Source organism: Chaetura pelagica, unplaced genomic scaffold, assembly GCF_000747805.2.
Source record: "Chaetura pelagica isolate M959 unplaced genomic scaffold, ChaPel_1.0 scaffold312, whole genome shotgun sequence".
Taxonomy (NCBI): Eukaryota; Metazoa; Chordata; class Aves; order Apodiformes; family Apodidae; genus Chaetura; species Chaetura pelagica.
In genome coordinates, this window is record NW_009952485.1 from 1,896,221 (window position 1) to 1,917,179 (window position 20,959).

The 20,959-nt window shown below is 38.4% G+C and overlaps 1 protein-coding gene across 1 annotated transcript in view; it reads right to left on the reverse strand.

The window, feature by feature from the left end:
* MBP (myelin basic protein) overlaps positions 1-20,959 on the reverse strand; it is an 86,165-nt gene that overhangs the window by 39,317 nt on the left and 25,889 nt on the right. Inside the window, exon 2 of the mRNA XM_010008824.1 lies at positions 17,143-17,233. Within this exon, the coding sequence (XP_010007126.1) occupies positions 17,143-17,233 (91 nt within the window). The remainder of the gene's footprint in view (positions 1-17,142; positions 17,234-20,959) is intronic.

A 20,959-nucleotide genomic window follows, 5' to 3' on the forward strand; every position in this document is an offset into this window, starting at 1 on the left:
AACTCCCAAATGTCAACAGTTATTTTACATCTCCCAGTTCCCAGAACATGGAATTGACACAGGGTTCATTAGTAATGCTTGCATGGTTCAGAATTTTCTACTCCTTCTCCTTCATTTGCAATTTTCTTCTTAAAGTCTGAGCTGTGAATGTGAAAATGCTTTAGGATATTCTGCAGAGCTCACCTCTGTGCTTAGCCTTCTTTATTATTTACAATGCACAGAGATTATGCTCTTTATGATAATTTTTTTTCAGAGTAAAACTAAAAAAAACAAACACAACATGGAAATTGCCTGTTTAACAATTTTACATTTGCTTTTTATTTTATACCAGCTTCATACTCTAACAGAGTAACGGTGCTGTCAATTTATCACACATTTTCATCTGCATTTTTAGATTTTAAATCTGAAGCAAGATGTTAACCCAAAGGATTCAACATAATTAAGAAAAAGCAAAAAAGGTCAGCAGTAGATTCAGACTATGTACTAAAAAATCTCATAGCAGTACACTAGGAAAACAGCTGTGCTAAATACACTCTGCTAGATAACACCAGCACAACTTTCCCACCTCCACATTGTTCTTTGGGACCATAGTTATGCAGCATTTTGTTGCTACCTTAACAACCACTTCTTTTTGGACACATTATTGGATGTGCTCTGCTCCATCACAAGAAACTCAGACTGAGAAGCAAGAAATGTGTGAGGCTTCTACTCAGCAGGGATCAGGAAGCGCAGCTCGTGTGAGGCTCTTCAGCATGTGATCAGTAAAGGCGGTACCAGTGCTGCAAAACTCACTCTACTGTCTCTAAAATTTATCCCAGTCAAAACCTGAAAATTCAGTGACCAAGGCACCTACATATAGACCTGTAAGCTGAATAAATACGAAGTTGATGGAAAGAAATGAACATGTGACAATGTGTAAAGAAAATCAAATCAAGTATCAAATTCATATGTCCCCATTTCTAGCCTCTGGCACTCCCATAATGCAAAATATAACAAGCTGCAGGCTTCCTGATTATAAGCAGCTGAAAGCCAACCCTCACAGTCTCTTCCACTGGGATGAGCTGGAAGAAGGGGAATGTTATCTGTCCCTACAGCATCAATGGTATCGTCTGTGTGAATGGTCCCTGCTAAAGATGCCTTTGTTAGTGACCTACTTTAAAGTAAAGTGGAGTTTTTCTTCAAAACTTTACAGTTGGGCAGAATAATCCATCCCAACCAGAACACAGTAAAATCTAAAATTCTGCAACATGGTGCCTCACCTGAGAATACAGAACACAAGGAAAGTAATTAATTGCAAAGCAGTGGGAAGGGAAAAAACAAATGTAAAAAATATCTTAGGCTCAAAGCCAGTTCTATCTACTAGTCATCATGTGATTTTAAATTAAAAATAGGTTTAGCTTTCATCTTTACCCACAAAAAACCTAATAAACGTCCACTGCAAGACTCCCTGCTTTAAAAAAATCTAGATTTAAATTTTAATTTTCAGCAAAATAAAACAACACAGGAAATTCACAGCAATTACTTTTCTACGAAGAAACCCCCAACCTTTATGCAGTTGAACAAGGTTCTCATTAAATCATCTGCCTCATTAGACTGCAAACGACAAATATCTCACAGCCAAAGGAAGCTGCAAGCACCTGTCAGCCTGATTTTCTTGGATTTAACAACACCAAGGTACTCTGAAGCAGAGCAGGACATAGCAGAGATGACATGCACATAACAGCTGGTATTATTTTCTTCTGAACTAACAAGAGCAAAAGGATTGGCAACAAACATGATGCTTTAAAATTGCTATCAGAGTAAAAAACTCTCTCAAAGTAGAAGTGTCAGAAGAAAGAGCTAGACACAGTAATTGGCCATATCTGAAATTTAGGGCTAAGGCTGAAATTCATTCTCTTACCTAAAAAATACAGACAAACCTGAAGTACAGAGAGATAGTATAAATACAAAAGTAAAAATATGTTTCTTGATCTGAAGAGGTGGCAGCCTCAGTCTAACTAGCAGTGAAAGAAGGGGCGAGGAGGGGGAAGCCAGTAAATCTCTAAAACAAGGAATATCAGCACTAAACTAAGGCCTCTCTCTGGCTGAGAACTTTTTTTTTTTTTTTGAGATTTCAACAGGGTTTGGGCATTGCACCAGCAAAAAGTGTAAAAAACGTAAGCATCTGATTTACAGTCTTCTACTTTTATTCTTCTTTATGTAGAATGAGAAGATTAGGTAATACAAACATCCAAAATAACACAGAATGTGTTAGTGCAACACTGGTGTGTCAGACAAATACATGTTTGTACACACACATACACAACTTAAGGAAATACTGGCATTTTTATTAGTTTTCAGATGCTAAGAAAAGAATTCCACACTTGAAATGAACAGATTGACTTAAGAAATTTTAAAAATTGCTAGGTTAGCTAATTCCTTTGCCTTCCAAATATATACATTCAATCACTGTACATTGGCCAAATGGTCTACTACGTACTCAGGAGACAGATGGCAAACCAGTACTGCTTTCTTAAAGCTTCAGCTTTTCAGGAATGCTGGGTTTTTGCTAAAAACATTTAATATAAGTTCTGTTAAAAACCATAAAACCAAAATACCTTTACCCATTTTATTAGTAGTGACTGCAGTGTCTCAAGCATAGTAAGTTAAGATCTGTGCATTGCAATGTGCAAGGGATTTGTAGCTTATGAAATCTACTTCAGAAGACAAACACTTCAGCGGCATTTTTACAGCAGAAGTTCCCACTGACATAATTTTAAAGTAAAATTCCTGCTATCTAAGCAACTACAACTAAACTCCCTCTGTCTAGAAAGCAGATGAGAGACAGGAGGTCACATCCCAATTTCAACCAAGATTTAAATTTCTGTTATTTGTAAAACAAAGTAACCATGCAGTGATAATTGCATTTTAAGTTTTGAAAAGTGTGACCAACTTGTAACGTAATTTACTCAGAGCCATATTTGTAATTTATTTTGCTATTTGGAAATAGAGTACAATTCTATTGATTGCAACTCTTTATCTCAGGCCCAAAATCTGGTTAAAGACTCACTGCCTACAAGGACTTTCATCAGAAAAGAGTATAATTTGTCAGAAGAAACTTCTCAGAGAAACTTGCTTTTTCAAGGACATCCTGCTGCAGATGACATTTTGAGTCTTGACTAAAATTTGTTATGACAGCAGAATGGCCACAACAGAACTGAGCAGTGCTATTAACAAGGCTGGAATATTTACTGGCACATGATCTGCAGCATCTCATGCAGCATTATATCCTGTCAGCTTATTACAAATAAGGAAGGGCATCTGTCTTTTTAAGATCCAAAACAGAAAAGTCTAAATAACTTTCAAATTGACCCTTAATACACAGACTCTTTTCCCCCCTTTTTCTTTTTTCGATGTTTAGGGATACAAGAAGAAAGATGTGCTGAGTAACACAGTGTAGTAGTGTTGTAGTAACATCCAAGTTAAGAACCAAGATGCTTGCTAAGAGGAGACCTTTAGGTGTTTTGTGGGTTAAGTAGCTGCTAGAGAGCAGGTGAGGTAGGTTTAACCCCTGGCAGTAAAGGAAGGCCATGGAGTGGGGAAGAGAGTAATGAAGAAAAGGAAGGGACCAGCCAGATGGAAGGATGCAAAAGCTAAAGGTCTGGCAGAAAGAAATGGATCAGTGGGTGAGAAGAAAATACAGGGAGAAAAGCACAAGGAAAAGACTGGTAGCAAACAAAAGAGGAGAATAGCAGCAAGTTAACAAGCTCTCACACTGGGAATGAGTCGCAGTAAATAGGAAGAACAATAAGGTTGGAGAATTGTCCTAGTTCATAAGAAAAGCACAGATGGTACAGGCTCTGCTTACATCAGGAAGATTTTTTAACTAATTAATGCAAAGCAGGCAGGCCAGAAAAAAAAAAAAAAAGGTTGAAAAAAACCCCAAAACCCAGACACTATGATGGTGTTATCTCTACAAAAATCTATGGGTTAACAGGCAAAAAATCTTGAACACTTATTTATGCAGCAGGTTATTCCACCAGGGATGTGGCAACAGAGTATGTTCCATTCCTTGACTGCCAAAGTGGTTTAATTTGAGATTGTAACAACAAGGTAACACACAAACTCGGACTTTTCTCCTCCGAAAGCAATCATGGCAACCAGCGATGCTATTGTGCTTTGTTGTGGCATAATTGTTAAAGAAATGCTTTCCGATGCCCTGTGAGAGGGGGTACTATCTCGAAAGCTCAAAGGGATTGTTCATTTGATCACTAAGCACAGTGTTATTCTAAGCACTCATGAACGCAGAGAATGCCTCTATTCTTATGTTCCCCTGAGAGTTGAGATCATCTGAGATATGTCGCCTACTGCATATAAAGGCCGAGGTAGAACTGCTGGCAAGACATTTTAAGTGAAAGATTTTCACAGACCTGTAATTTCTCTTCTGCCTTTTCAGACAACAGTTGAATTTCCTGACCACCAGGCTAATTTAGGAAGTGGAAGTGTACAAGCAAACCTTTATGTAAGGATTTCAGGCTTAAAAGCTTATGTGTTGAATAGCAAAGCAGTTTCAAGAATGACAAGATAGATATGGATCCGTTTGTCTCTCCCCAAAGCCACAAACCTGTAAGTGCATTTGATCCAAGGCTCTTAGTACAGGCAGACACGAACACACTAAACACCAAACACAAGGAAAACCCCTACACTTAAAACCCACACACCAGACTAAAAAGCAGCGCATAAAGATAATGCAACTAGCAAAACACAAGGTTACTCCATGCTGTCTTCTACCATCTTCTGAGTTTTTATTTCTGACCTCTTAGAATCTGTTTTACAATATTGCATTCAAATGATGGCCTTGCAATGCACTTTCACGGTGCTTGAATTGCTTTGCTAAAAACACTAAGTTGTTTACCATTAGTTTAAAAAATGAAATGCCCAGCCTCTTACCCACACATACAGTAATAAAATTTAAAAATCCACCTGTGATTCATGCCACTTTAGCACAAGTAGCATGTAGGCAAGAACTCGAATCAGTACAAAGTGCTAAAATCTTTAGAAGACTGAGGCACTTTCCAACTTTTGCTTGAGAGATTCAAGGAAAGTGCCTATGCATCTCCACTGTATACACATTACTGTTCTCTGAATTAACACACAAACCAGCCTGGACATCACTAGGAATCAAACAGATTCATCTACAGTCCACAAAGGGATGTAAATATGGTCTATCAAATCCTTCCCCTCCTCAGTAATCTGAGTTGTACTTCCCCCCGACACACCCCGTGGAAAACACACCTTCCTAGCATGATTCCTTATTTTTGTATATAAATAATGTCCTTAAAATAAATGCACTATTGTAACCAGAACATTCTGAGGAAGCCTGATGGATTCTAAAAACCTACACTTCACACAAGTAAACTGCAATCTTCATAAAGATGTGACCTTGTTACAAGTTTTAAAACCAAGAAATGTTAGGATAATTCACTCATGAAAAGGTCACTATTTTGCACAGATATTTTTTCTTTTCATACTATGGATAAAAAAAAAATTACACTTTTACAGCATTCTGACTGAGGACCTCCAAATCAAATCCCTTTTTATTGTCTGATAAAAAAACATCATAAAGATCAAATGTTTCTACACATCCTCAATGAAAACAAATCTGTTAAATTAAAGGTGTTATATTTTTATTTCAATCAGAATATTTGAATTATTAATCTAGCCCTCAGTGTAAGTCTTTTTGTTGCAGTGCTGCATCACAACTATTTCAACATGAGCAGACTAATATAGATGGTGGAGAAAATGCTGTATTTTCAAATAGCTTCCCGTGTCCAACAAGCTTATATTCATCATTTTCCCATACTTCATCCCTCATAAAGAACATGATTATGATACTCTGAAAAACAAAGTGAGCTGACTAGGAAAGTCAGATATTTGTATATGCCAGTAGTGATTTATTACAAAGAGACTGGGAGTCATGATGACGAGCCAAGAGTATCATGTTGATTTCAAGACAATCAATTCTTCAGAGGGCAGCTCTGTATGGGTTTTTTTTTGTTGTTTTTTTTTCTTGTTATCTTTCTATTAGTGTCTTGAAAAAAAAGGAGAACTTGAATAAAGAACATTCAGACACAGAAATCTTGTAATAGGAATTTTAACTTTAGATAGTGCTAAAAAGGGTCCTTTTACAAGAGAAGTAAGAAAATATATTAGGAAACGGCCTTGCATTTTCACTGTAGGAGACATTTGTAATCAGCACATAGGCTAAGCAAAAAAGAAAAGAAAAATTGGTGGGAAAAATGAAACTGAGAAACTAGAAAGACATTTTACACTCTTGATAATTATTTAGAATTTAAAGAAAAATTACAAGTCAATATAAAAAATTGTTGATGAGAAGGGCTGGAGTGAGAAATAACCTAAATGTCTGCCTTCAGGGAGAAGTCAACAGCAGAACTATATTGGTACAGGTATAACATTGTAGCTGACCTGTCTGTCCAGAGCAGAAATAGCAGGTAGAGAGGGTGCTCGGAACAGAATAATTGTGCTGTTGCGATTCTGCTACTGAGTTTTCTGAAGGAGAAAAGGCTGCCTCCTGAAACTGCAGTTCATCTGCAAGAACCAGAGCAATTTGATTCTTGCACTACAGTTACAGAGCAACAAACTCATGGCTGCAAAAGTAGGTTGCCTGGCTGAGGGAGTATTTACTCTGAGAAACAGGACTCAACTGTAAGGGGTGCAGAGCAACTTTCCTACAGTCTTTCCATCACATTCATAGATCCGTAGCCTTAGCAACGTCCCAGTCCTCAATCAGGTGCTTCTGCAGGAGGAATAATAACTGATGTAATGCTAGAAATGAGTCTTTGCTTGGATTATGGTACTTTAGTGACACAGGGAAAAAAAAAAACCACAAAGATGTGCACCATAAAAATAACTAGAGCAGTTAAAAATGAAAAAAAGAAAAATCCCAACCATGGATGCATTTAAAGGTCTCACCTCCTGAGCTTCTCACTCGCAGAAAATCCTGTTAATTGGGTTCAAACCCACTGACGGCTTCAATCCACATCCTGAAAACAGTCCACTAAGTACAAATTGCTACAATCAGGTGAGCACTGATTTTGAAAAAGAAGCCAGATATATTATTGCTGGCAATTGGAAACAGATGTTAACATCTCTCTGCTGGAGCTCAGGGGGCTTTGTCACAAAGGAAAAAGAGGAAAACATTTATTTTGCTCAGTTTTTTGATTTTCACTTCAAGCTCAGAATCACCAAAATATGTTGAAATCTGGATAATATTTCAAAGTGCTAAAGCATATTTCAGCTGAAATCTAGGCATTTTCTTCAGTTGAGTTTCATTTGCCATTGTCCATTTGTAGGCTGTGCAGTTTCATGACTTTGACCAGTCGCTGATGCCTCACAGAAAGAGTGGAGTAATTAGGTGGAAAAAAGAGAGAAGCTCTCATTTTTTCAGAGTTCTTTGTGCTTCTTGATTGAGGGTTTTATTTTAGCACGGATCCTGAAATAAGTTTGCTATCAGATCTTCATATTGGAATTATATATAATGTAACAAAATGATAAAATAATTTCAGCAGATTTTGGTCAATAAACTGAAATAAGCAAAATTTCAGCATGTAAATCTAATACTGAGTAGGGGTTTCAGACTGAAACTAGGCTTGCTGTATAATTGGCATCCACACATGATAAGTTTTCCATTTCAACCTATTTTGTAATAGATTTCTTATGTTGCCAATTGCAGAAAGAATGTGACAGCATAGCAATAAAATCTAGAGACCAAACTGGTCTGGTGATCATTTTAAGGATGGCTAGTCTATATAAGAGATTGAACACAACACACAAAACAAAGGACAGCCTGAAAGAAAGTAAAAGGTAACAGAATAATGCTAGCAATGTGGCAAAGTCCTGCTCATACCATAACCTTACCTTACAAAAACGAAATACTGGAACATTTTAGACCTGATGACTACATGAAGCAGAAGGAAGCAAAAACATATCATGCCTATAACTAATCCTGCCCAAAAAGGCTTTGCAAAAAAATTCAGTCTGCTTATGACAATAAATGTCAGAACTGCATTTAAAAAGTAGTTCTTCAACAGTTTTCTACTTCTTCCATTTGACTTTGGGTTGCAAGGTATCTATAGACAAGAAAATGGAAATGCCCTACGACCTGAAGCTGCCTCAGGGCTGCACAGGACAGCTGATGCAAAAGGTGGCTTCCTCAAGCCTGCCAGCCAAGCCAAACAGAGTGACCACAACCTGATAAACATTGAGGGAAGCCCACTTATTTTCAAGAAAGGGATAGTTTGTCAAATGTTAAGCACTTTAGATGCACCAATATTTTTATCTTGTCTCCACTGAGCTCAGTGAAACAAAGTCTATTTATGGTAATGTTGTGTGGTGACTTAAGGGTCACTTTTGTTTCAAGAGCTTATTCACTTTTCCACAAGCAAAGGTTAAAAAGAAAATCCTATTACAGATCTTCCAGAACAGAAATGAAACCTCTTGTGGATTTATTTTATCTGCCTCCAGTTTCTACTGAAGTCACCTGAGACAGAGATTTAGAAGCATTTTTGCAACAGCATCTATCCACCTTTGTTTAAACAACTGAGTTTGATCTTTTAAATGCTGATTTCTGCTGCAATCCTCCTTGTCAGCACTATCAGGGATATTTTTAGTTTTACATGGCTACTATCAGGCACAGCAGAAATTTTAAGATGTTACAGGAAGAATGCTCAAAAAAGACAAAAAAAAAAATAATAACATCAATGGGTGACAGTTTCTAAGAATCCCTCAGACTAATTTAAAGTTTCTGTTTTGATGGAGATACTTTTTACCCAGTAGAAAAATGGTTCATTCTAAGTAAGTGGGAATATTAAAAAGCCTAGAGAAAGCCAAGCTTTTCATTGGCAACAGGGAAGGGAAGCATAGGGAAGGCTCCAGAGAGGGAGCCTGCTCTGAACAGCACTGAAAATAAAGAACAGCATTATCATGGCTGTTCTCTGCTCCTTGCAAGGCTTGTAAGTGACTGCAGTCTCGTCGCCACCAGGATGTTTCTGTACAAGTACCAGTGTGTACACATCAGTAAATACTAGTCCTTTTCAGTTCTATTTTCCTCATCAAAAATAGATACCTCAGATGTGAATTTCTGCTCTGTGCCTCTGTGTCCACGCTTAAGGGACACCATCATGCCTGTAAAACTAAACGTACTTGAAGGAGTTAACCCAAACCACAGTCAGCCTTCTTGAACTACTGCAGAACAGAAAGCCATAGCTTTGAGTATGGGTTGGATGTGCTGCCTGACATGGTACTGGAGCCCTGGAGTTTCCAGCCCTGGAGCTCTGGAGCTTCAGAGTGCAGAGATGTGAGTGCCAAGAAGAAGACAACAGAGGCCAAGTCCTGTAAATTTTCATTCACTCATTCAAAAGCTCTATGTTCCTTCCTGCTTTCATTCTTCCCCACCATTTGATTAATCATCAGTCTTGTGGATACAGTTGCAAATGTCTTATGTTAGGCTGAAGAATAATTCAGAGTAACTTGGCACAGAACTAAAAATATTTTGTCAGGGTCACCACCAAAACAGCTTTCGTGGGGTGTTGACAATATGCTGTCATTCTGTACTCCCATAACCCTTTCATGGTAGGTTTCCTACTGCTTGGCTCTCCCTTTCAGAGCTGCACCCATCACATAGCAACTCTGATACTTTGGCAAGGGAGCTGTTGCTGGACAGAAGGATGCAGCTACAATGCCTCTCTCACCACCCTTCCACACACTTTTTGGGCAACAACTTGAACACAAGAAAATCCGCAGCTCTTTGCCCACCCCATTAATACTGGATGTTGATGGATTTTGGATTTTTAAGCTCAACTCACTATAATTTTGCCAAAGTCAACAGACCTAATTAAAATATTGTCAATAATTGAGGCTCAAATGGCGTTGTCAGTACCACTAAGAAATCCAAGCCAGAATTTCTCTGATCCTGACAAGGAATCAAAAGGAATTGGAATTTCCCCCAAATGACTGCATGCTGGATGTTCTTACAGTGGGTGGCACGGGCAGCCTAATGGAGTCTGGTCACACAATCAGAGGTAATTATGGGGACTAGAATATCAGCAAAGTGCTTTGTTTTAATGAGGATAACTTGCCACTGAGAGGCTAAGGAGCATATGTTGTTTTTTATACAAATCTTGCAATAGAACATTACTCTGGCTCAAATCAGGTATTATGGATCTAATCCAGGAATTACCTGATGAAACTCCATTAATTCTTATTCTGCAAGAAGCCAGAGTTGATGGCCTTCATATTTTTTAAGACAGAAAAGGATTATCAATCTCAGCTGGTGTTTTCATATTTTCCTAAGAGATTGTAGAAAAACTCTGATTCTCTTCTAGCCACTGCATTAAAAAGTGAGTCATACTGTAATTAAACTTTAATGACAACATCTGTTTAAGCTAACAAGACAGAAGAGTGGTTGGCCCACAAAGGACTACTCTGCCAGAACTGAGCATTTATTTATTCAGCTTCAACAAAACTGGAAATGAGACAACAGCAACATCCCAGCTACTTTCCCCAAAATAAAGATCTCACAGAAGCACTTTTAATTCATTTACAGATAAAATCCTGCCGTAACCAAATTGGATGGTACATAAGGATCAGTGATGAAGGACACTAAGGACTCTTTTTCTTCTGTGCAAACAGAATACTCACTTGGGCTGCAGCCTACTAACAGGACAAAGACAAACTACACTGGGAAAGGAATAGCTTGTTTTCATGGCTAGCTAATTAGCCAAAGACCTCATATCACCACTCATCAACATGTGACATTATACCACCCATAGCCATACTCTCTTTTACTGTCAGCCACAACGTGTGCTCTGGATAAAAATAGGATGGTAAATGCCTGTTGTGCTTCTCCCCATCTTGCATACAGACTCATTCTTACTGAATAAACAAGGGGAAAAATTTCAGCAGATCCTGTACACTGTATAGCAACCATTCAAATAGTGAATTAAGTGATTTATTATACTGTTATTGTGCTGATAAAATGCAGCCAGCACAGCCCACCAGCCCTGCACTGCTAAAAATACAACATCCTTGGCTCAGGTCCCTGCCTACACTAATGAATTTAGTAACAACTCCAGTCCCAATGAAGGAAGGAGAAAAACCTAAACCTCTGTTATGCATGTAGTTCAGATGGAAAAAAATAAAAATAAAAAGACAAATCATACCCTATCAGACTTGTTAAAATGCCCGTAAGTGCTTGTTCACTTATTTTGTGGCAAACATCAGTGCCCTGCTAAAAGTAATCTTAAAGGCTTAGATGCTGCTGTAGAGCAGTACATTCATTATAATGGCATATTAACTAGTTAGATATTCAAGAGCTACTGTTACTGTTTAAAGCGTCAGCTGCCTGCCAGAAAAAAATAATGTTTGAAAGCCACTGTTAAGAAAAGAAAATCCATAAAAATGAGCCATAGCCAAGCCAACCACAAAATTAACATCAAAACGCCAACAACTATACTTTACAAAAAGCTTCAAACCCTAAAATAACAAAAAATCCCATCTGTTGGCCAACTTCTACCTCTGAAACCCTGTGGGTCTCTTTCCACCACAGCAATTCTCTAGTCTTTGCCCTCTCTTGTTCATATAAAAACTGGGCAAGGTTCCCTACGTATAGTTTGTAAATAATGTTTCCTGATATGTAAGAACCTGCAAGAACAGTGTCTCAGCCCTCCTTCTGAGAACCATCAACTGCACAAAAAATGCCAGTTTTTTGTTAAAATGCAAATCTATTCTTTCCATCTCAGAAAGCTAATCCAGTCTTGCTGTTCTATTTTTGATAAACCAGTGCTCTCTGGATGGAAGGAGATAGGCCAAGTCTTGCAAGAAACTGGGAAAAGAGGGTGAAGGAAAGTGGAAATGTGTTGACAGTTTCAACAACAGGATCATTACTTAGCTTACAATGAAAACTATGGGAGAATAAATTCCCCCATTTACCTCTCCTGCAAGAGTGAGTAACTGCAGAATGATAATAACATCTATTTTAGAACAATTTGCTGTCTCACCAGACTATTTTTTTTTTTTTGAGTAAGCTTGCCATTATTTTGCATTAAAGTCATAGCTTATATCCCACAATTGATTGTGTTTACAAAGAGAGAAGCTCCCCAGTAAGATCACTGAACGACAATAACCCTCAGCTTTTAGCATGCTCCTGACCCAACCAAATCATCTCCTGACAAAGGCACTGTGATGCTACATGCCTTCCAGCTCCTCCTTTTGCATTCTGCCCCCCCACTTTTTTAAAACAGGAACCAAGTAGCAAAAATGGATACAAGAAAAGAGTGAAATCCATACATATATAGCACAGAATCATATCTATTCCTGCCCTGCAAGTATATTCTGTACAAGAACTTGTTCATTTGTAAGAGGTTGACACTGTCTACTATTTCAGAAGAATGGGCTTTATATATCAGCATTAAATGCCCAACTGAACCCCTTCCCCCCAAAAAAACCTCCGGTATCTGACACACAGCATCAAAAAATTCCTCCATGTGGATGAGGTGGGACTGCAGCAAATGCAGCTACCTGTATCCTACCATGGTAAAGGAGGCTAACAGTGAGCATGACTACATCTGTCAGTCCATTACAGCAGGGAGAGAGTAGCTCTTCAACCCGTGAAGAGTTATATAGATATCCACAGGACATTCTGCATAGGACACAGCAGCAGGCATCAGCATAAGCCAAGAGTCGGGGTCAGTCAGGGTCACAGTGGAATTGTGCTGAATGTACAGTTTCTAGCTTTACCCTTGAGCTCTGCACACAAAAGATACCTCAGGATGTAGCCATTGCACCAATTAGAAGCGGCAGAGTGACGGATGGTGCCGAGTCCAGTGTCACTTTGCCAAACCTGGAACAGAGCCTACCCCCTGCTTAAGGAAAAAAACCAAACTCTAAAATTCTGATTCTTTTTTGAGATGGAGGAGTTCGTCTTGCTTTTTTCATTAAAACAAAACATACCAAAAATTCCACCAAACCCCAACAACAACAATAATCCAACAGGGTGTATTTGTGGGGTACAACACCAGCCACACAGAGTACAGATCACTGGAAAGCAACAAGCCATGAAGAACCATGGTCACTTCCACAGATAACATTTTAGAACTGACAGAAATGAAAGTTTTCTGTTTGAGAAGATCAAGACTTGATCTATCTTGAAAAGCTAGTACACTTGAACTTTTCATTGTCATCAAAAAGGGGAATTCGCTGTCAACATAACACAGCTCCCCCATGGAGAATTTTTCCTTAATTGTAACATTATGCTAGTTCAGTCCCATGGAAAAAAGTATCAATAAAAATCTGCATTTGTCCTTCTCCAAGTTAATGCAACAAGGGGTTGCACCAGAGGCAGGTCCAGTCCTCAGAATGACAGGCAGTTTGGCCTCTTGCTTTTGCCTCACAGTTGTAGAATAGCAATGAACCTAATAAACTTCTGAAAATTTTCTCTGGAAGGTCAGCAGTGACCTCTTAGTCCATTTCTTTAAAGGCATAGGCCTCAGCATTTCTCTTCTCTTGCTTAGACTGAGACGTCATTCACGATTTCTGACTACATACTGGTTGCAACAGAGACCATGTTGACTACGTGCAAGTTCAACAGAAGTTTGTAGCAAGCAAGACATTCTAGTTCCACATCACAGATGCATATTCAGTATATATCAGACAACAGAACTCTGTTGGGTGTCACAAGAAAATCCTTTCAAAGAGCAAACAAAACTAACTCTTGTTAATTCAGAATTCCATAGTTACAAATACCATTACAGTACAGACTGGATTTCTCCTCTCCCATATCCTTACCCTTCTGCTCCATTTCTCCACTCTGTCCTCTTGGATAAAAAAGTTCATCGCCTTTGGATATGAGCTCTCAAACACAGGATATACCTGACTTGTTTCATAAAACAGCTGGTACAAGGCAGCTCCATTGTTGATAAGAACATTCCAGCACAAGAAAAGTTTTAAACAAATGAAAAAAAAAAAAAAAAAAAAAATCCTCCACAGTGGTAAATCTCTAATTTAACTCCTACAAAGTGGAAGAAGAAAACAAAGACATCCATGTTCACTCACAAGTGCTCCTCCACAGTAGTGGATCAATCTTTACTTTTATTTACAGAGAGTGCTATTTGGTCTAGCAGACTTGGAAGAGATATTCACACTTGCTTCTTTATCACCACAACAATTTCAACCAATAGTACTGTGCTTGCCTCCAAAACTGTAACCAGATGATAGGGACTGCAGAAACCATATTACTCTAGAAGTAAGTATTCCAACAGTACAGCTCCCTCCTATCTTCTTTCTAACAATCTGCAGTAATTGCATGTATTCCACGCTGTCCACAGTACAGGAGGTTCCCTGCGCCTAATGAATCATTTTCTCACCTGGTCCAAGACAATACAAACCTTGGAGAGGGGGGAGACAAGAGCGAAGCAGGAGATACCTGAAGGAGCCTTTGAGCTGGCAGTGCAGGCAGGCTGGTGGCCGCCAGGGACTGGCAGCTGCTGCCACCGGGTGGCTCAGCGAGGAGGGACAGGCAGTGTTCTCAGGGGACCAGACTCCCCTGAGAACCTGCTGCACATGCAGGCACTGAGGCAGCAAAGGCAGGCAGGAATCAGTGGGTGCTGCCCCTCTTTCTGAAGGGGGCTCAGTGGCTGGGTCAGGCAGCAACACACTTCCCTTCTGCCTGTGCTAACCGTTCTCTAGGGGGTGGCATTGTCCGGATAAAGCTGGGGAAAGTGATCTTTGTGGAAAATAAGTAAAAAAGGCACAGAAGGCAACGAGCTGTGTGAAAAGTGAAGGCTGCTCTGAATCCACTCAAACAGGCTGGAGGCTATTTAAAATTCTTCAGAAGAGGGATTCTAGTCAAAGCTGAAGCTATAAATTAAGCAACTCCTGGTACATACTTGATGCTCATTGTAATTAGCATCACTGGGGAGAAAGAAAGGAGAAATAAATTAGGAATAGCTTGAAATAGATCAAGCCAGAGGAAGAATAACTGAGCAGGGTCTGTAATCAAATAATTTAAGTCACAGGATGACAAATAACTCACATAGGGAGATTATAATTTATCCTCTATGAGATGGATCTGATAATCTTAAGAAATTGCCCAGAACAACAGGGAAAGGGAGCTACAAACAGTAGAACAATTCACAGGGACATAACTTCTGTCTGCCAGAATTTCCTCCCTGACTCTCAGGGCATCTCACACCAAGGTGCTTTCATTTGCACCTTCAGTCCACTTTGATTTCCTCACTTCATCAGGGTGGAAAAGAAGACTGTAGACTCCATTTGCACCATATTTCCTCTTCTTTTTCACCACTTTGATCTAATCTTAAAAAAAACAAACAAACTAGACTTTCATTGTGAAGTGTTAAAGGAGCTGATGTAAGACACTGCAGTCCAACTGCTTTGTGGTGACAAGCCACCAAAGGTCAATAATTGGCTTATCTTAGATAAGTACTTCAGTTCATAGATTTGGAACATGGAAATGTTAGTAAATCATGAGCTTTAAAGAGCATTTGGTACACTGCATACTCACCTTCTTAAATTAGTAGTGAGCATATGTATCACTGGATTGTGAATTTATGCCTACTTCATGGTTTTTAATTCCTATTTTTTAAGTTCATGGACCCCATATGGACCACAGGCTTGACTAACTGTTGGTTTAATTCACTGGAACTTGAGTTTAGTGTTCAGAATAGATAAAAGGTTAAAAACGCTTGAGATTTTGCTGTTGGAAAGAGGCAGATAGAGGTCTTGTTCTTTTGCTGTTTCCATCCTTCTCACAGAAGGAAAACCAGAGATACCTAAATTGAGAAAGGGCATAGCCAGAGATGCAGGTTACACAGGGCCGTGGGGCTCTATAACCAGAAACACTGCATCTACTGCAAATAACTCATGGAACAGATGTAGAGGAAATGAGGGAAGAGCCTCATCACTGAACTAATAAAGTTGAAACCTAGTTCTTAAATCCACTTAAGCCCACTTGTGGATTCTCCAGACACCAGCATTATAAGATCAGTGTGGGAAACATTCATAACAGGAATTCAGGACCGTCTGCCAATCACACTACATCATCTCACAGAGGAAAGCTGATTTTAAACTAAACCAGTATAAATAGTCACAAGCATTGTTTCCATATATAGTAAGTGAGATTTAATTATCCATGCTCCACTCCTTTTGTACCTTAAAAGAACAAAATTCCATACTGTATTCACAAATAGTTGACTCATCAAAATAATTTCAAGCTAGTTAGCCTTAATAAAATAAACAACTCCCGCAGTTACTGAGTTTTCACTCCAAAACATAATGGACCACCATATTACATTAACTGGTAAACGTTCAGCCTTGCCCTCACTTCTCCTGCATTAATGTCAGACTACTACTGCTTTTTTTTTTTTTTTTTTTTAGTTCTACTAGCATGAAATCAACATAAATTTGGAATAATAAGACTCTCCTTGCTCTTTCCTAATTTTAATGCAGAAGAAAAAGTCAAACACAGCTTCCAGATCAAATAATATAACCACCAGCAAAACCTATAAGGGAGGAAGGCAGGAATTCACAGAAAACTATGAAAAGGACATCAAGCTAGAATGTAGGCCCCCAGGTATCCTCAAAGGTCATCTAAGTCTGCCACAAGATGAACTATATTGCATCAGTTTAGACAGTTACTTGTCTAACCTGTTTTTAAAGAATAATCCTCCACACTTTGCAAATTATGTATCCCAATGTTTTAGTATTCATTTCAGGATTCCTTTCCCTAGATTTAATCAAATCTTCTTTCTGTAATTTAAAGAATTCACTGCTTGCCCTACTTATCAGACAGAGGAAAGTTCTCTCTTATTGCATAGATCTAAGACTTGCATTCAATCTTTCTTCTCTGTGGTAACCAACTGCAAATATTTCCTCAGAGAAGATTTTAAATCTTTCAACTCTGTTTTCATCTTGGTCCTTTCCTACACCTTTCCAAGTTTCTGTGGATCTGTATGGCCTGTACTCAGATGCCCTACATCAACATTAAGTCAATCACAAGACCTTTGCAGGAAGTCTCTTTTCTGAAATAACAGATCAAATAACATTTTCCAGTTGTCTTGAGTAACTCACCAAATACTTCATTATCCTCTGAAGACTGCTGTGTTAATTTGGCTGCTTTCGGACTCTCTTTAGCTGTTTCCTCCACCTTGGTTTCAGCATTCTGTAAAATAAACATTTCTTCAGATTAGGTCTTCTTTTATTGTTATCAAGCATAAACATTCTTCAAACTTATCAATTATTCACATATTACATTCTTAGTGACTATGAAAGCATTAACACAGTGGGCTTAGGTATCACTACTGTTTCTCATATATATATACACACACATATGTTTGCAAAATATTGATGTAAAATGCCTCAGAAAACAAATTTTTGGGATTTTTTAGTCTGTTCTAATCTGACTAGAGGACATAGAAGGGAGGACTAGAGAAGACATCTAAATAATAGGGACATCATAAAAAACCATGACAGACTTGTAAGTTTCCACCTTTCCTCCTCATATTTAATTTTTTTTCTGTTGACATCTTAAATTGTTGACTTAGTGAACCAAGAGATCAGAAGATAGTGCACAAATATTTCTCCATACAGAGCAAAGGTAAGTGAGCTAGAGAAAGCTACTGCCGCTTAGGAGCATCCATCTTCAAGTCTTTAACTTACATACTTACTGTTTAAAACACAAGTATTTCTCTGTTTCTGAAACCAGTCTGCCAATTAGCTACCTGGTGTTAGTCTGGGCTCAGAGTTAAGTCAGCAGCTTCAGCATTTAAATTGCCAGAAATCATGGCACTTCATTCCCTAGCTAGAACAGACTGAAGAAAACATAACCAGTGAAACATTGAGCTTTAAATATTTATATTGCTACTAAAGAAAAAAAAATAACTGATGTTTTCAAATTGCTTTACTCTGGTACTCAAGAGAAATGTGTACCCATGCTTGCAGAGCAATGCAGACATTAAACTGCATAACAATCAACTGTTGAGCAATAAATATGATGTGACTGATGAAATATTAAATATTACTGGAAAGAGTTGAGGAGGAAAAAAAGAGAAATGTACTATGCCTATGCTTTCTGAAGGACAGATATTGATCTATTCAAGTACATGCTCATTCGAAGACTTCCCGTGGTATTTTGGAGAAATCACCTTTGTACAATTTCTAACTTCTGACTTATGTTTTGAAAATGCTACTATATAATTAGTCCAGGAAAATTACTGGTCCTGCTCTCAGAAATGTTCTGCACTGCCAAACTGTAAGCGATCCCTTGTTCCCCCTTAATAATAACCACGCATAAGAAGACAAGTAGGCTAAGTCTGTCAACCTGCCTATAGAACACAGGAGTAGAAACTTAGGGAATGTAAACACAAGAGACTTTGAAGCAAGACAGAAAGTTTTGTCAGGAAAATATGAAAGAAAGACCTAGGAATAGGAAGCCTCCTGGTGTCACAGAGCAGCAGACAAGGAGAAGAGGAGAGAAAGGAGGAACTGTACTTCAGAGAAAGAAACACCTGCAAAAGACAAAGAATTCTGCACTCCCTCAAAGTACGAACTTGAGCATCCTACACAGAAAACCCAGGCTACCTATCAAGACATTCAGTTTTAGCAGATGCTCACCTCACTTTGGGTTAACTAATGTCCCTTAGGAAGATGGAGAGACCCAGTCAGAAACCTGATGTGGCCATACTGGGAGACAACTTGCTTTGGGTGAACAGCTTCATGATGAGCTCAAATACTTGAGCCCTGTCCCCACAGATTTTGTTCCTTCATATTTAGTGTATGGTAAAGCTGGTGGTGCAGGAGAAGGATTGCTGTTCCCCATGCTTTTGTTTCTCTTGGGAAATGGCTTAAGGAGTCTGAAACCTGCTGCAAAAGCAGTAGCAACAAACCACTATCCTGCGAATATTGAGTGGTGTGTCTCAGTTCTTACTAGTGAGATGTTTGCATCCCTTACTTTAAAAACATGGTTTGGGCAGTCTCAGGAAAATTGGGAAGACAGCCCAGAGATATTTTGGTTTAAGTAAATGACTGGGGAGAACTAAAGAGCAGCTGTGCTGTCTGCTCCCTGGATAAGCCACAATGTTGGTATTGACAGATGTCATCTCCAAGACGTTGACAGGAAAACTGTGTGATAAATCAGTTTAAAACATGACAGCACATGGTTGGATGTAAATCTACTTCACATGGCTTCTTACACAAAATATACATTTTAAAAATATTTTTTTGCTTTTGTTTTGTCGTTTGCAGTAGAAAATTTACATGACACATTGTTACTGGCATATTTAATATTTGCAAAACAAGAAAAATCACTGTAAAAGAACAATTGATAATCCAGATGCTCTAAAACAAGTTACCTTACAAAACAGCATTTTAGAAGACAAGATGTAGCCAGTTGCTTAATTCTTTCTTCCAGTGCCCTAAAAATTCTTAAGTGCCTCTATCTATGAAAAGTAAAAGCAAATACACATTCCCTTACACTGCCCGTGCCAAGAGAGATTCCTTACCTACAGTTGTAAAGTGATTGCAGTTGGTTATAAAATAAAGGCCCTTAGTACGTAACATAGTAAATGTGATTCTATGTAGATCCTGGTTTCTGTTTAAGCAATCAATGCAAATTCAGAAAATAGGTTTATTGTACAGTATCAGTTCCCAAGAACTACATATTACACCTTTTTTAACATGAAGTAAATATTATATACGCCTGAATTAACAAAAACTCTACCCTTTTCCCCAAAAAGCATCTCTTTGACCACCAAAATATTAGCAATAAACTACAATTCAAGTTTCTCGAGATTAGACTGTCATTCTTAGAGTGCTTAGACCCTTCTCTGAACTAGGGCCTCCAACCTGTACTTGAGAAAAAGTGAGGAGGACGTGCTCCATTCTGCAGGTGTTCTGACATTAGCAGAGAAACTACAGAGCACCAAAATCACTACCAAAGCACAGCAGAGTTGCATTTCTTACATGAAATCAGGCCACTCGTGTTACAAAATACCATACAACACTGAAGTAGCAAGCCAGCATCTACTGCATCTTAACATCTGGTTACTTCTATCGTTTTAAGAAACAGTTACAAAATAAGATGTGCATACACACTGCAGATCTATACATGTGAAAATGTATATATACAGCTGCTCTTGACTCAGCTCTGATAAAAATCAGAAATTGCATTATAATCTGCCACAGTTTTATGAGACATTTTTGGCTCAGCTTCCCACTGTAGCTGCTCACCAATGCCTTTTGACCCAGTTCACCTGCCTTCCCATTATATACCAAGTAAACACCTCAGTCTCCGTATTACACAATTTTAAATTTTTGATAGGTAAATATACAAAGAACCGGTAGCTATCCAAATATTTGCAACAAATTAATAGCAATATCAAAACCCATGTTTTGGCTATACACACACCCACTAGTGCAAGCAGCAAGGTTATTTGTATTTTGCTGCTATCAGTGCCTATTTAGATGATTTTTACCTAAATGGGAAATATTAAGAAATGCTGAGTTACAGTGACCTGTGTTCTGCAGGCACTACAGCAACCGCCCAGGCTAAGAAGTGCAGTGAAGCATATTGTACTTACTGAGGCAGCTATTTCCTCAAGAAAACATAGGACTTGGAAATGGAAAGTTGTACTCTAGAATATTCAAGCCACCTTCCTAACTTCCCTGCCAGTTTTGCATACTAGTTAGGAAGGGCTTGTTTCTCAATCAATAATTTTCCAAAGGACAGACACAAAGAAAAGCTGAAACTTCTCATCAGAAACCAAACAATTATTCAAGAAGCATTACTGTTTTATCTAAGAGAGAATTAAAGAAATTCAATCAGAAGCAGAGATTTGTATTGTCTGTGCTCTCATTCCTGCCTGTTACAATCTATTCTGGTCTTTTATTA